The 13,143-nt window shown below is 35.0% G+C and overlaps 1 protein-coding gene across 1 annotated transcript in view; it reads right to left on the bottom strand.

Annotated features, from left to right (window-relative positions):
* Positions 1–3,007: 3,007 nt before the first annotated feature.
* Positions 3,008–13,143, bottom strand: part of LOC149280538 (zinc finger protein 804B-like) — a 169,389-nt gene continuing 159,253 nt past the window's right edge. Inside the window, exons 3-4 of the mRNA XM_089500397.1 lie at positions 9,622–9,752; positions 3,008–6,437 (exon numbers count right to left, since the gene is read on the bottom strand). Of these exons, the coding sequence (XP_089356523.1) occupies positions 3,008–6,437; positions 9,622–9,752 (3,561 nt within the window). The remainder of the gene's footprint in view (positions 6,438–9,621; positions 9,753–13,143) is intronic.

The raw sequence follows: 13,143 nt of genomic DNA, 5'->3' as shown, positions 1-13,143 counted from the left end.
CACTGCCTGGTCTTCTGTGCATGTGCTTTTGACACACACATCTGATAAAATTACTATTTAACCCAATGCACTGATAGATAACCAAACAAGTAGAAATTATGGGTAATAGAGCCTCTTGAGAGGTGGGCATTAGATCGAATTTTACATAACTAGTAAAATCTATTTCTGTATTTTTCATTGTGTGTGTGTGGTAATATGTTACCTCAATGACAAAATAATATAGACCAAGTGGCACACCAAAATGCAAAGAATATGTTTAAATAATAAAGCAAAATGACCCGTTTGGTCAAAATCTTGGGGATCTCTCTCTTACAGTCTCTGTTTTTCTGTCACTCTTGTGTTTGCCTATATAAATGCTTTAAATGCTTCTACTTATTTTTGGTAATAAAAATTATATTTTTTTTGCTATTTAGCGATTGTGTTATGGACTTTTTTGAGTGCAGCTCCATTCCATTAGATTAATGTGTGTCCTCAATATAATGTTTTGTGTTTATTATTTGCAGTTATAAAATCTTCCTTGTGTGCCCACATTAAAAATACACAGGCAAATACATACAACATCATGACTTTTTTTTTTTAATGTAAACTGTGCTTAACTGTATGGTGACATGGAGTACAATTGGGCTTTATGTGTTGAGGGGGTGTTATATGCCCCATGCCACCTCTGGACATACATATGCTCAACTTTTTTTAGCCCATTAAATTGTGAATCTGCAAAGTAAATCCACGTACATTTACTTCCTAAACTAAGGGATATATCCTGAACTACCCCTACATGCTCAGTGGGATTATATGTATATACACTCTAGACTTCCAACTCAATTTTCCAATTGCACCGGGGCTGCCACAGAGCCAAGCTGCACATAGATGGGGTCTTTCTTATCAATAAGTGTATTTTGTTTAGGACAAAGAACTCACAAGAGGAACATGAAATAAATGAAGTTTTGGAAATACTTTCCCTTTAATGAACCAATATATAAATTGATGCAATAACTTCAGCTCATTTAGTTTGCTTATTTGCATAGACAACATTAATGAAGGCTATCACATTTCCATATATCTATTGCTGTTAAAATAATGTAAAAAAGCATCCACTACAAAGAACAAAACACTTCCTAATTAAATGCAATCTTTATAACATTCTTTCAATTCCAATTTTATAAACATTTACCATCTGTATTTTATCAAAAGAACTAAATAATAATAAAAGAAGCTAGATAGTAAATGTTTAAAACACTCAAATTATGTGCAGACTGGATATAATACAACATTTAGTTTCCACAGGGAGCTATTCATGGTAAATCATTCCTTCTGTGTTCAAATATCTTAATTAAAAATGTGGGAGAAGAGCTATATCGAAAATTAATCTTTGAAAAAGACATACAGTATTTGTCTTGTTCTTGTTGCATTTGTAAAATCTTAATCTTTTCCATGGTTACATATTTGATCTAAATTAAGTGTATTCAAATGGGGTGTGTTCACTAGGGAACTGGGAGAAGAGTTGGATTTGAACTCTAGTTCTATAATATGCATTATGAAGGGTCAGCTCTAGCAACCCTGATGACCTTCTCATGCTAGAAGGGCTACCCTTGCACCATATACTGCACAGTTTTTAGGAAAGATTTCTTGGGAGTAATTTTACCAGTTTAACTTAGTGGCGTGCTTGTCTTTGGGCACTGCCCTAGGCCTGAAGGGCAACTTCACCATTTGCAACCTCAGCGGCTGCAGTTTGTACTGAAGAGTGCAGCGGATGTTAATGTGTTCTATGTAGGCTGTTCTGGCTTAGCACAGTCTTTCATGGTGTAAATGGACAGGATGGGGATTTCAAAGATCTCCATTTAACCATCTAATTGAGCAGAGCCACTCTGGGGAACCTGGTCACCCAAGAATACAATCTTCCCATCACCTTTCCAATAAAGCTGCTGCTCCACCACCCTGGATCTGCTGCTCTAGGCTTTGTCTTCCTAGCCAGAATCGTTTGCTGGTTTAACAATGCAATACACACAGTCAGCTCTGGAGTTCATTCAGAGGAAGATTGCTGGACAAAACAATGCTTTATTGTATGAACCTCCGCCAGATTTTATTCTTTTATAGCTAACCTTTGAGCTGGTTGATGTTGAAGATATTTCCGAATATGATGATCCTTTATAATTTACGGAACTTATATCTACTTTCCATGAATCCTGATAACAGTATTTTACTGGAACGAATTGGCAACATCATTGCTTTTCAAGTTAACTTGTTCTGTTCCTTAAAAAGGGATCTAAAAGTAAAACCTCTAAATATCACAATTTCAAATACTATGTTGACTTTATTCTTTTCCATATAACCATCACATGCCCATTTTTATATGGCTTAATAGAGTATGATAATGCATCTAAAAACCCACAAGAACCTGGCTGACTATAGTATTCATTAGGTCAGGTAAAATTATTTTAACGTGGAAAATTTTGCCATTAATTGGGTTTATTGTAGGTTAAATATTTGTATTTGAATCAAAGCAATTTCACAACACACAACATAGAAATGATCGATAAATAATTGAAAGAAAACAGCCACATGTAAGGAAATGTTATCTATGATTAAAAAAAAACTCCAGAAATTAGTCCAAATATATCCATAAAAAATCTTCAGTATATATGTACCAGTAAATATACATTTTAACTCATGAGGCAAAGAACATTGCTGTCCAAACATTCTACAAATATTGTACCTTTCCCTAATAACTTTAATCCAATATAGAATTTATGAAGCCAATTTATCAAGTTTTCAAACACTGTGGAAATTAGTGTTCTTGGCATCACATAATAACTTTGTAGAGATTTAATACTTTTCTTTCTTAATTATTATTTGTGTTTTGTTATTTGTAAACTATAACCAATTGCAAGGCAATGTCAATAATTAATTTTATTGATTTCCCTGAAAACATATAAAGTAAATTATAAAACAAAACAATACGAATATGACCCTCAGTAACTGCCCCAATATATTATTTTTCTAGAAAATGTTAGTGGGGGTGACTTGGTCTAGAATGAATATGAAAATCATGGCCTGGAAACAGTGGGTGAATAAATGGATGCAGCTGTACAGTAGGATGGATTCCTGTGTTGGGATGTGGAGTGAAGATTGTAGGGATAAAGGCGGTGTGCGGAATTGTGTGGATAGTCAGATGTGAAGGATGAATTGCTGTAGCAGAGACTAAATGCAGTGGGTGTCCAGTAAGGAGTGCTGGGTGTGCTGGAAAGAGGGTAGGTGTTATTGAAGAAAGGGCAACAGGAGAAAACTGAGCCTGAGGGATAGGATTGAGATGGGGCAGAGGAATGTGGTTCACTGGTGACTGCATGGAAGCCGTAACAGCATAACGTTGCATGACAGCATGGTGAATGGTGGTGACAGACGGGTGTTGCTGAACAGATACTGGCTGAATAGCTTGTGCAGTAGAGAAAACAGAAGGCCCATTGGTGGGTAAAGCTTTAAAATGCTTTGATAAGAGTTGTTTCTGCATATGCTGCTGCGCCTGTAGCTGCAATAGCCTATATTTATCTACTTCATCTGGTGAAAATGTTACTGGTTGTTGTGCTAGCGAAGGGGATGCAGATTTATAAATTACCCTTTGATTGCTGTCTGTTTTATTGAAGTCCTGCATAGTACTATCATAATGAAATTTCCCATTTCCTTCTACAGGGCCTGATTTTTTATTTACATTGTGTAGCCTCAGTCTCCTATGTTCCTCTTTGGTCTCTGGTAAATCAGTCCCCCCTGAATGTCTAAGAAAGGGCAAACCACATGATAGTTTAAGATGAACTGGGTCAGAGCTTTGCATAAGTGGTTGCACTTCACTAATTAACTGCCTTGATTGCTCCCCAACAGGAACTGGTTCTTCAGAGTTCTGGGTTTGACATCCATTGCCTATATGGATTACATCCTCAAAAACACAATGATCATTGTTCTTGGTGACTGTTACTTTGAAAGTAGGTGCTTCATCACTATTGTCGATTTTGTTTTCTACTGTATCAACAGTGTCTTGCTTATCGCTACTATCGTTGCTAGCTTTTGACTGGGGAAATTCAACAGGAAAGCATCTTTCAGAATGATCGTTTAATTTCATACTACAATCCTCCGAATAATCCCTGGAAGGAATTTCCTTTTCTTCTGCTTGCGTGCTATGTTCTAAATGCAACTCTGCAATTAAAGTTTTTCTTTCATTCACTATGATATGCTTCACAATATTTTCTGAATTGTCGCCTCTACCTGGAACAGACACCATGTTTTCAGAATAACATTTATACGATGCCTCATTTGTTTCACTTTCCATAAAGCTCACTTGGTTAGGAACACTTGTTTTTGATTCCAGAGTGTTAGTTCTTTCTTTAGATAAAGCACCAACACTATTAGACGTAGGATTTATATCTTCACAGCTGCTCACTTGGTTTAAACACAATGTTTCTTTAACGTTGTCACTTTCACTGCTTTTACATTTTTTCCTAGGTTGATGTTCATTTATAAAATATTTTGAACTCCTCAATATGTTGTGCTTTCTAGATAGATCAAGGTTTCTTGATCTACATTTTTGCTTTGTATCAGAAGTATCAGAAATAAAGTCACTTTCAGAAAGAACTTTGTACTTGTCTGGTATGCAATCTTCTCTTTTTCGAAAACATTTTCTTGATTTATGATGGTATCCATGTTTGCACTTTGACCTTTCACTAGAGTCTGAAGAATCTGATTGCATGGAGTCACTGCTTGATAAAGACATTTGTGAATATGATGATCCTCTATAACTTACAGAACTCATATCACTTTCAGAGTCTGAATATCTTCCGAAATCTTGCGAATCTTGATTTTGCGAAGAAAAGCTGTGTTCACAATGACATTTTTCATTGTAATTCCTACACTGATTTTTGTGTGAGCTGCCTAAATTTGTAAGGTCACCACTATCTATCCAATTTAGCTGGTTATAATTTAAACACTTACGATGTTCACTTTTTGAATCATCTTTAGAAATTGAGTTATTTTTATTATGTCCATGACGAACTCTACTTTTGTCTGGGTGGCCACGGAATGATCTTTTTCGTTTTCGAGAATGGTTAATTTCTTGAACAATACAATTCTGTGAAGCGTTGTGGTGGGCAGAAGTTTGGGCTGAATTACGTAAGGTAGCTTTTTGTGTAAATTCTTTTGTTAATCCATAATTATTAAATGATTCAGAACGTCCTTCCATTAAACTATATTTTTCTCGTTTTGTGTCTGAGTGACTGTCTTTCCCATTTTCCATTGCTTTGTCAACAGTTATTGTTGAGTTTTTTTCCCCATTTTTATTGTTCCATTTTTCATGTTCTTCACAGTTATTTGTAACTCTTTCATTTATCTTTGTACATTTACTTTTGGGAGAACATTTAAAATCAAAATATAATGGATTGCATGCATATGATATCGATGGCTCAGTCTTTGTATATAGAACAAGTTCTGTGGGCCACTGCAGATTAGTAGTGCCATCTTTGCTTAGAACGTTTAGACATGACAAAGCCTTGGTTTGGACATTGTTATTATTCATAGCTTCACTAGACGCCTTTTCTGGATTTTCCTTGGGGACCTTATCAGTATCATCTAGTTTTTCTGTGTTTGAACTGCTGCTTGGCTCAGATTCACTATGTTTTTGGGACAGTAACTGTGATAGTTGCTCTATCAATATTGCATCTGCAACTGTGTGCTTGTTGGGCCATTTATCTGGCACAGAACTTTCCTCTTGGCTTTGGACTGTCTCTGAAGTTGCAGAAGTTATATCAAGCCTCGGACAATCATCCGTTTCTGTTTGTTTCACAAAATCCCTGCAACTTACATCTGAAGAGTGTAGTTCTACTGTTTCATCTGATTGCTGAATTTCACTTTGTGTTTTTTCAATCCTACTACAGCTCTCACTGTCCATAAATGTCTCCATGTTTGCAGGCACATCATCATGAACACCTGTGCTTGCTTTATGTTGGTCTGTCAAAGTGCTGTCCTCTGTTGCATTCTCATCCAAGTGTGCATAGTGTCTAAAGCTAACAGACATTTGCTTTGCTTTATTGTTGAGGAGCTGGTTGCATTCATTTACATCTTCAGTGCTTTCGTTGAAAACTGATGCAGAAGAATCCAGCTTCAGTAAAGCTTTTTTAGAGAAGCAAAAAGAAATACTTGCCCTGTTGTTGACATTGCTGATATTTGAGAAAGGTAGTTGGGTTTGGTTTCCAACAAAGCAGCATCTGCTGTTTTTCAGTACATCTCTGCCAAATAAAATGTCTTGTTTATTCTCTGTAATGCTGCTACTGGTCACCGGTTCTCCTTTACACAAAACTGTACATCTGGAACCTGTAAGTCTCTCATCTTTGCTTGTGAAAAAAGATCCTTGTGGTCCTCTTAGCCTAGGTGTTTTAAATATTGGACCCTCATCTGAAACGCTGCAAGGGGAAAACAAAAAAATTAATAAAACAAACCGTATTTCAGTATTGTCGCTATGTAATATAAACAAAAATCCTTAATGATACATCACCTTGGAAACCAGTTATATTTACCTCTCCAGAATAATGGCTTAATGTTTCATTTTGTAATAGACCAGTGCGGAAATTATAGTCTAAAATCCCCCGGGTGCAAATACTATTGAAAACCCTAGATGGTTTGGCAATTGCTCTTTACACATTCACTAGATGCCATTTCTTGATATTCCCAGTAGATCTGAGCAATATCTTTAAAACCTTGCAGATGTTCTGCATCTGAATAAGTACTTTATTCAGGCTCATCGTGTTTAAGTAACTGTGATAATTGTTCTATTCATATTGCATTGGCAAATGTGAGTTTTTTCTTAAGATGGCGGAAAAAATGACACAAGCAAGTCCTATGTGTGCAATCTGGGTGTCAGGGATGGCGTTTGGGGTGTGTAACCTTTGATCTATGGCCATGCATTATTTATTTGATCTATACCTTCAATGATGAGTTTGATTTATACCTAGGCTGGGTTTCAATACCTACAAATACAGTGTTTGTATGTCTTATTCAGTTGATCTATACCTTTAGTGCTGTGTTTCCATGTGTCGCTTGTTTGATTTATACCTGAACTACATAAGGGAGGAAAAGCGAGCTGTGGTACAGTGAAGGAGGGGAAAAGGACTCTGGGGATGAAGGGAAAAAGAGCTAAGACTTATATATATATATATATATATATATATATATATTGTATCCTATAATATAATATTGTAATAACATTTTCTACACAACCATAATGAGCCTATGTGTGTCTGTGTGGCACTTAAAAAACATAAAGCGTTTCAGTGTTTGTATCATGCAAACATGTAATTTTTTCCATAATTTATAAGTGGTCGGATTATAATTTTTTTAATTATAGGGTGTTAAAAACAAACTACATCTAAATAAATGCCATCTTTGTATTAAGACAGCTGGCAATCAATGGCTGATGAAGAAAAGATCATTAATAGCATCACAAGGGTCATCATTACAAATCTCTCTCTGGTAAATAGCAGTATGAGTAATGCTCATGAATTTTAAAGACTTCTTGTCTTCTGTAGTTTGTGTGTCATTAATTATAGCCCTCAAGATCTGTTTATTTAATAAAGTCAAAATCATTTAATTAAAATAAAAATACATGGTTTTATATTTTCTGTACTAAATATTACTAATTCTGCCAACAGCATGCAGTAGCAAAGAAAACATTTAGAATGTAAAGGTATGAAAAGCGCAACAGTGTGCCCTGAGAAAAACAATACCATATGATATATATATATATATATATATATATATATATATATATATATATATATATGTAACTTAGTGACACATACTAAATAAAAGGTGTATGGCTATAACGTGGTACTGCAGGGTATTAAGGGATCTTTTTAAAAGGTGGGAAAACTAGATAAAAAAAGTAAGAATTCTGTGATAGTCTGGTATTCTCTTCTTCACAAATTGTGTACTTTTGAAGGCCCCCTAAGAAATATCCGTAGAATAGATAAAAAGATGTGCCAAATAGTCATGTATGTATATTTAAGAGCAATCCAATGGTTCCTGAGCATATGAAGGAGTATGCTGCCATAATTTTACATCATTTTTCGTTTTACATTAAATGTTCTTTGTGCTATTTTTCTTTTCTCTGAACGTTTTACCATACATTAGAAGCTTTTTCAGTTACTCATATTTGTCAAAATAATGAATTTTATGAAAAGGCTGAACATTCAACAATGCTGAATAATGTTTCCTAAACTAAAGTAACAGATTCAGCACAGATGAAACAGATCCTTTACGTAAGATGTGAATCCATTGAAAGGGTTAAACTGAAAATCTGTAAAATTAATATTGGCTTAGAGAAGCACTTACTCATAACATTATTTGGGGGGGCTTACATGTAGGTATATACAACAAGGTAATGGTTCTAATCATCATAGCCATGATACAAATTAACCTTGAGTAAATTACTTTAGAGGCTGTTTCTTAGGAATCGCTTTCACGATAACCAATGATTGTTCTGAATCATTTCTGAATAATCGACATCACTAATTACAGCATTCTTCATTTTGTAATAAAGTTATGTGGCAACAAATTGTTAATTCTAATGTTTAAATTCATATGCGTAATCTCAAAATTCACTCACATTTCCAATTAAACCTCAAAAATTAGTCAAAAGTAAAAATGTATTACAGGATCGCTTTCTATAAAGTAGATTTTACTTTTCAAACTACCTACACTCAAGCCTCCTAGTTGTGATAATTCTTTTTTAGTACAATGCTTCCCTCTTGGATATTATAAAGCCCACTGGACCAGATTAACCAGGGGGCATATGTAGAAATTGCTCCAGGGTGGTAGAGGCCCCTGAGCCCCCATTTTGTGCTAGACTTTGTTGATTGGTAGTAGTCTGAGCTGCTCCACTGGTGCCATAACCATAGCTCTGCGTTAATGTGAAAGACGTTCAGACACCAGCCGAGAGGAGCTGCTCTACAGCAGGTATGGATATTACCTGATTAACCCAGTGCAGAGCCGGCTCCTCTCTCCCAGTGACCATCCCAGGTAGGAAGAGTGGGAGAGCTTAAGGTCACAGAGCGTGCTCTGATTGACTTCTTCTTCCCATCTTCCAATGACTTCCCTGTGCTTTCATCCATGTTTCATAGGCTTATGTACCGTCATAGGCTGCGCAGGAGCTCGTAACCAGTGATCGTTTCACATGAAAAAGGTGTGACATCATAAAGTAATGTAGAGGAATCTACTATTAACTGTTTTTTTTGTTTAATTTTACATTAATTATGTTTTATTATTATGTAGAAAAATAGTGTGACACAAGTGCTTCAGGGTCCCAAGTTCTTTGATCTGGACTTGAGCACACATACACTAACATAATCAAAAAGTTTCATTTACTAATAACCTTAATGAAATGTCACTGACTTTCACACTTTATGACCGTCTGCTTGGTTAATCAATCTATATAGCGTCAATTATTGAAATCTCAGGGGTGAATGCATTATTTTTGCTAAGCATCATTAACACACAAAGGGACCATAAAACCCTTCTTATGTACCTTTTATTTATTTATTGGAGTACTTAGGAACCCAATATCCCTAGAGATCTAATTTATTGCCTTACCAGTCTGGCTGTTTACGCAGTTCAGCGAGCTGATGGAGACGTTTGAGTGCTCTTTCTTGTTTCTTTTCATCTTTCCAGGACTTTGAACCAACATTTCGGGCGAATTCCCTTTGTTTTAATTCCTTCAGTCTCTGGAATAAAAAACCCAAAATATATTGTTCTGCAAAATATAGTCACAGTATGATGAAAAATAATTTTTACAAATAAATATAATTTACAAATAATATCAATAAACATAAATTAAAAAATAATAGTATGTTATTCAGCCAGTTATTTAAACGAAGGGTCTCTATGTTGTATTATTGGAATTTACTATGTTTCAGTTTTCAATTTAAGTTTACAAAAATTATAATAATAATATTTTTGTCACTATGTGATTACCGGAGGGCTTGTGATTGTTGTAAGTGCAATAGATTGATTTAAATACACATGTTGCAAACAATAAAAACATATACATATTTACATCTAAATACATTTTGGAGCAGCCAAAAGCTGTCATTCTACTTGGTCTTTGGCATTCCTATAGAACTATAAGCATTATATGGTCATTTGTATAGCACTGTCAATCTATATCATTTTTGTATGTTATACAGTAAGAGATGGGTGAGCCAACGGGCCTAGAAAGGCTTGGTAAATTGTGATTGTGGTACCAAGTTTGAAAAGTAATCTTATTAACTATAGCAACTTATATAATGGTCCAGTCTTTAGGACCACAGTATTGCTGGTTGTAGTGATAGGACCAAAAATCTTCACACTTTATAGCAGATTTTCTTTTTTACATTGCCACCATAGGGTACAAAAGAGAGTGTATAAATATAAAAACAATTTCGATATATTTAGGGCAATGGCAAATTATAAAATATTTTTCATTCCAGTATGGTTGTCCAACAAATGTCTCTATTTTGTCAGAGCTATTTTTAAATTAAAATGAACAAAGACATCTACGTGTTGAGAAAAATAATGTAGAATTATGGAAATACATGCTTGGAGGCAAGTAGGTCCATGACTTTTTGTTTAGCCATGTCAATTAAGAATAAATTAAGCTTAATTCTGCACGCCAGGCACAGGTAGCCTAAAGCAATGTTTTTGTAGAACAATCAATGTAAAGAGAGTTTCTTAAAAGACCCACGGAACATAACCACACAAAGTGTCCAACACTATAAACATAAAATCATTAACAGACCATGTAAAGAACAATTCAACCCTTGAGTAGAATCAATGAAAATACAATGGAATATGGTGACTGCACTGCTTATTGTTAAGAATTGTGTTTGAAGACTCTCAGTAACTTTGTGTTGGAAACAATTTTTTATAGATTTTTCAATGTTTCAAGCAATGTGGTAACTTTTTAGGACATTTTCGAACTACCAACCATTTAATAAGGTTTTACCTATTTGAGTTTGTTACCATGGGTCTTACGAAACATTGTTACAAGATGACTTGCATCTGATGATGTATAGAAGCCCATGTAGTACGGTGAGTCTTTGTAAGACGTAGATGTATAACAGAGTTTGTAATAAGAATATCAGATGTATTCTATATTAATAGCCAATCAGTTGACTGTCATCCCCCTAGAAACAAAGAAATTATACTTAGCATGCCTGCTTCATTTGATTGACAATACTGCTGCAATGTGAGGGTGTTTTAGTAAGCAGGAGATGCCAGGTATTTAATGCTTACAATCAGCAGACCACGTAATTGTTACTTCTGTATATAAAACACGAAAAATACATAATGTACTGTATGGCCAGACTAGGTACTCATTATTGTGTAAAATAAAGAAAGTCCTATGGGTTTATTCACAAAAGAACATGTTTGTGGGTAAATATGCAGAATGGCTGCTTTTTTTAAATACAGACTTCAACTGACTTATGGCCAGACCTGGAAAGTCCAGAACATGCAATTTATTACTGTCAAAATTACTGGTTCCCAGTCTTGTATAGTGATTCATACTATTGGCTGGACATATATATTTATATAGGTTGGCACACTAAATAATTATGTTTTAATACGAATACATACTGCCCACTACGTTATATGGTATGGTAATTGTCTACAAAACTTCATTGCTTCCATACCTATAAACAAGATGGCAGTTTTGATGGCAGAACTAATTGTAAGTCATGGCCACTGAAGTCTTGTACCACTTTAAAATGATGTCCTCTGACCAATTACATTTAAGATATATATCCATGTTGGTATAGCATTTATTGTATTATTAAATTATACTTGGTATGTTATAAATGAAGCCTTTGGATAATTTACACCTTACAATGTACCAAAATGTGCTATTTTCACACTTCATCTGTGTTTATGTCCACATACAACACTGACAATAATATAAAATATGAAATCCATTTTTCCAAGATAGAAATGTAATAGAAGGTGATTATGTTAATTATTACCTAATATTATTTATGTTCAATAATACATTATTTAGGTATGATGATTAACACATGTGTAATATAATTATTTAAGGTGATGGGAACATCAAAACATTCATTCAAAATAAATCATGTTAATGCCGGCTAATTTTGTTTCTTGTTAAGGTGCAATAACCCCTGAATACTGTCAATTATGGTAAATAATTATTGCATTGTGGTGTTTTTTTGGCTTTTTTGAAGCTGTTCTTGAAATGCAAAAAAGTAAACTGATGATAATGCAAAAAAGTAAACTGATGATAACCAAAGACTAACTCAACACATTTGATGATCAATATATAAGTGACATTACTGATGATTTGTGTGACCTGCCTATGCAAAATCTTGCATTTTGTTATTACTATATAATGAAATACTTTACTGTATTTTCTAGTGTCATCGATAGTTACAAATATTCATAAAATATGCTTGAAACAGCGTTTTTCAGTGCCATATATAATAAAGTCCCAACTTAAGGGCTGGTTTTACTGGCTAAAATACCCAACAGCTGTGGTCCTTGTTGTTGGTATTCATCTACTTATGTTCTCTTGCTCATGCTCAGGGATATAACTTCACTACTTCTACATGCAATAGTGTGGAAAAAGATAAAACACTATGTGCCAAATCATCAAGAAAAAAATTTAGATTTGTTAAGGATCAGGCACTTATGGGGAGCATCATGGCTACAGTATCTCCTCCATTCTTCTAATCATGGAGAGGGTGTGTACAGAAGCTCTGCTCTTTTGTGGAAGTGCTCTGTGAGGCTTGGTTCACAGAGAAACAGAGGAAGAAAGAAGACACGGGAAGAAGCAGAATAAGACAGAACAACAAAAAGAGATAAGAGAAAAGGAGCTGGAAGAGAGGAGACAGGGACACGGAACAGAGAAGGTTTGGAGACATTGAGAGAGAGGGAATTTCCAGGAGACTTGGGAACTCTGTGTGCCAATATGACACCCCCTGATGAATGGCACCTAGGGCCGACTGCCCCCCTGCTTCCCCACCAATTACGCCAATGGTAGGCACCTGTCCTATTTCTACCCACTGAGGCCAATTCTTGTGGTGACAGTTGGTGCCCCTTTTAGTCAGCTACTCTGTTGCCTAG

The sequence above is a fragment of the Sceloporus occidentalis genome, unplaced genomic scaffold (assembly GCF_023333645.1).
Source record: "Sceloporus occidentalis isolate IW3139 unplaced genomic scaffold, rSceOcc1.0.p SCAF_154, whole genome shotgun sequence".
Lineage (NCBI taxonomy): Eukaryota > Metazoa > Chordata > Lepidosauria > Squamata > Phrynosomatidae > Sceloporus > Sceloporus occidentalis.
Note: the sequence above shows the minus strand (reverse complement) of the source record. Positions and strands in the feature narration are given on the sequence as shown.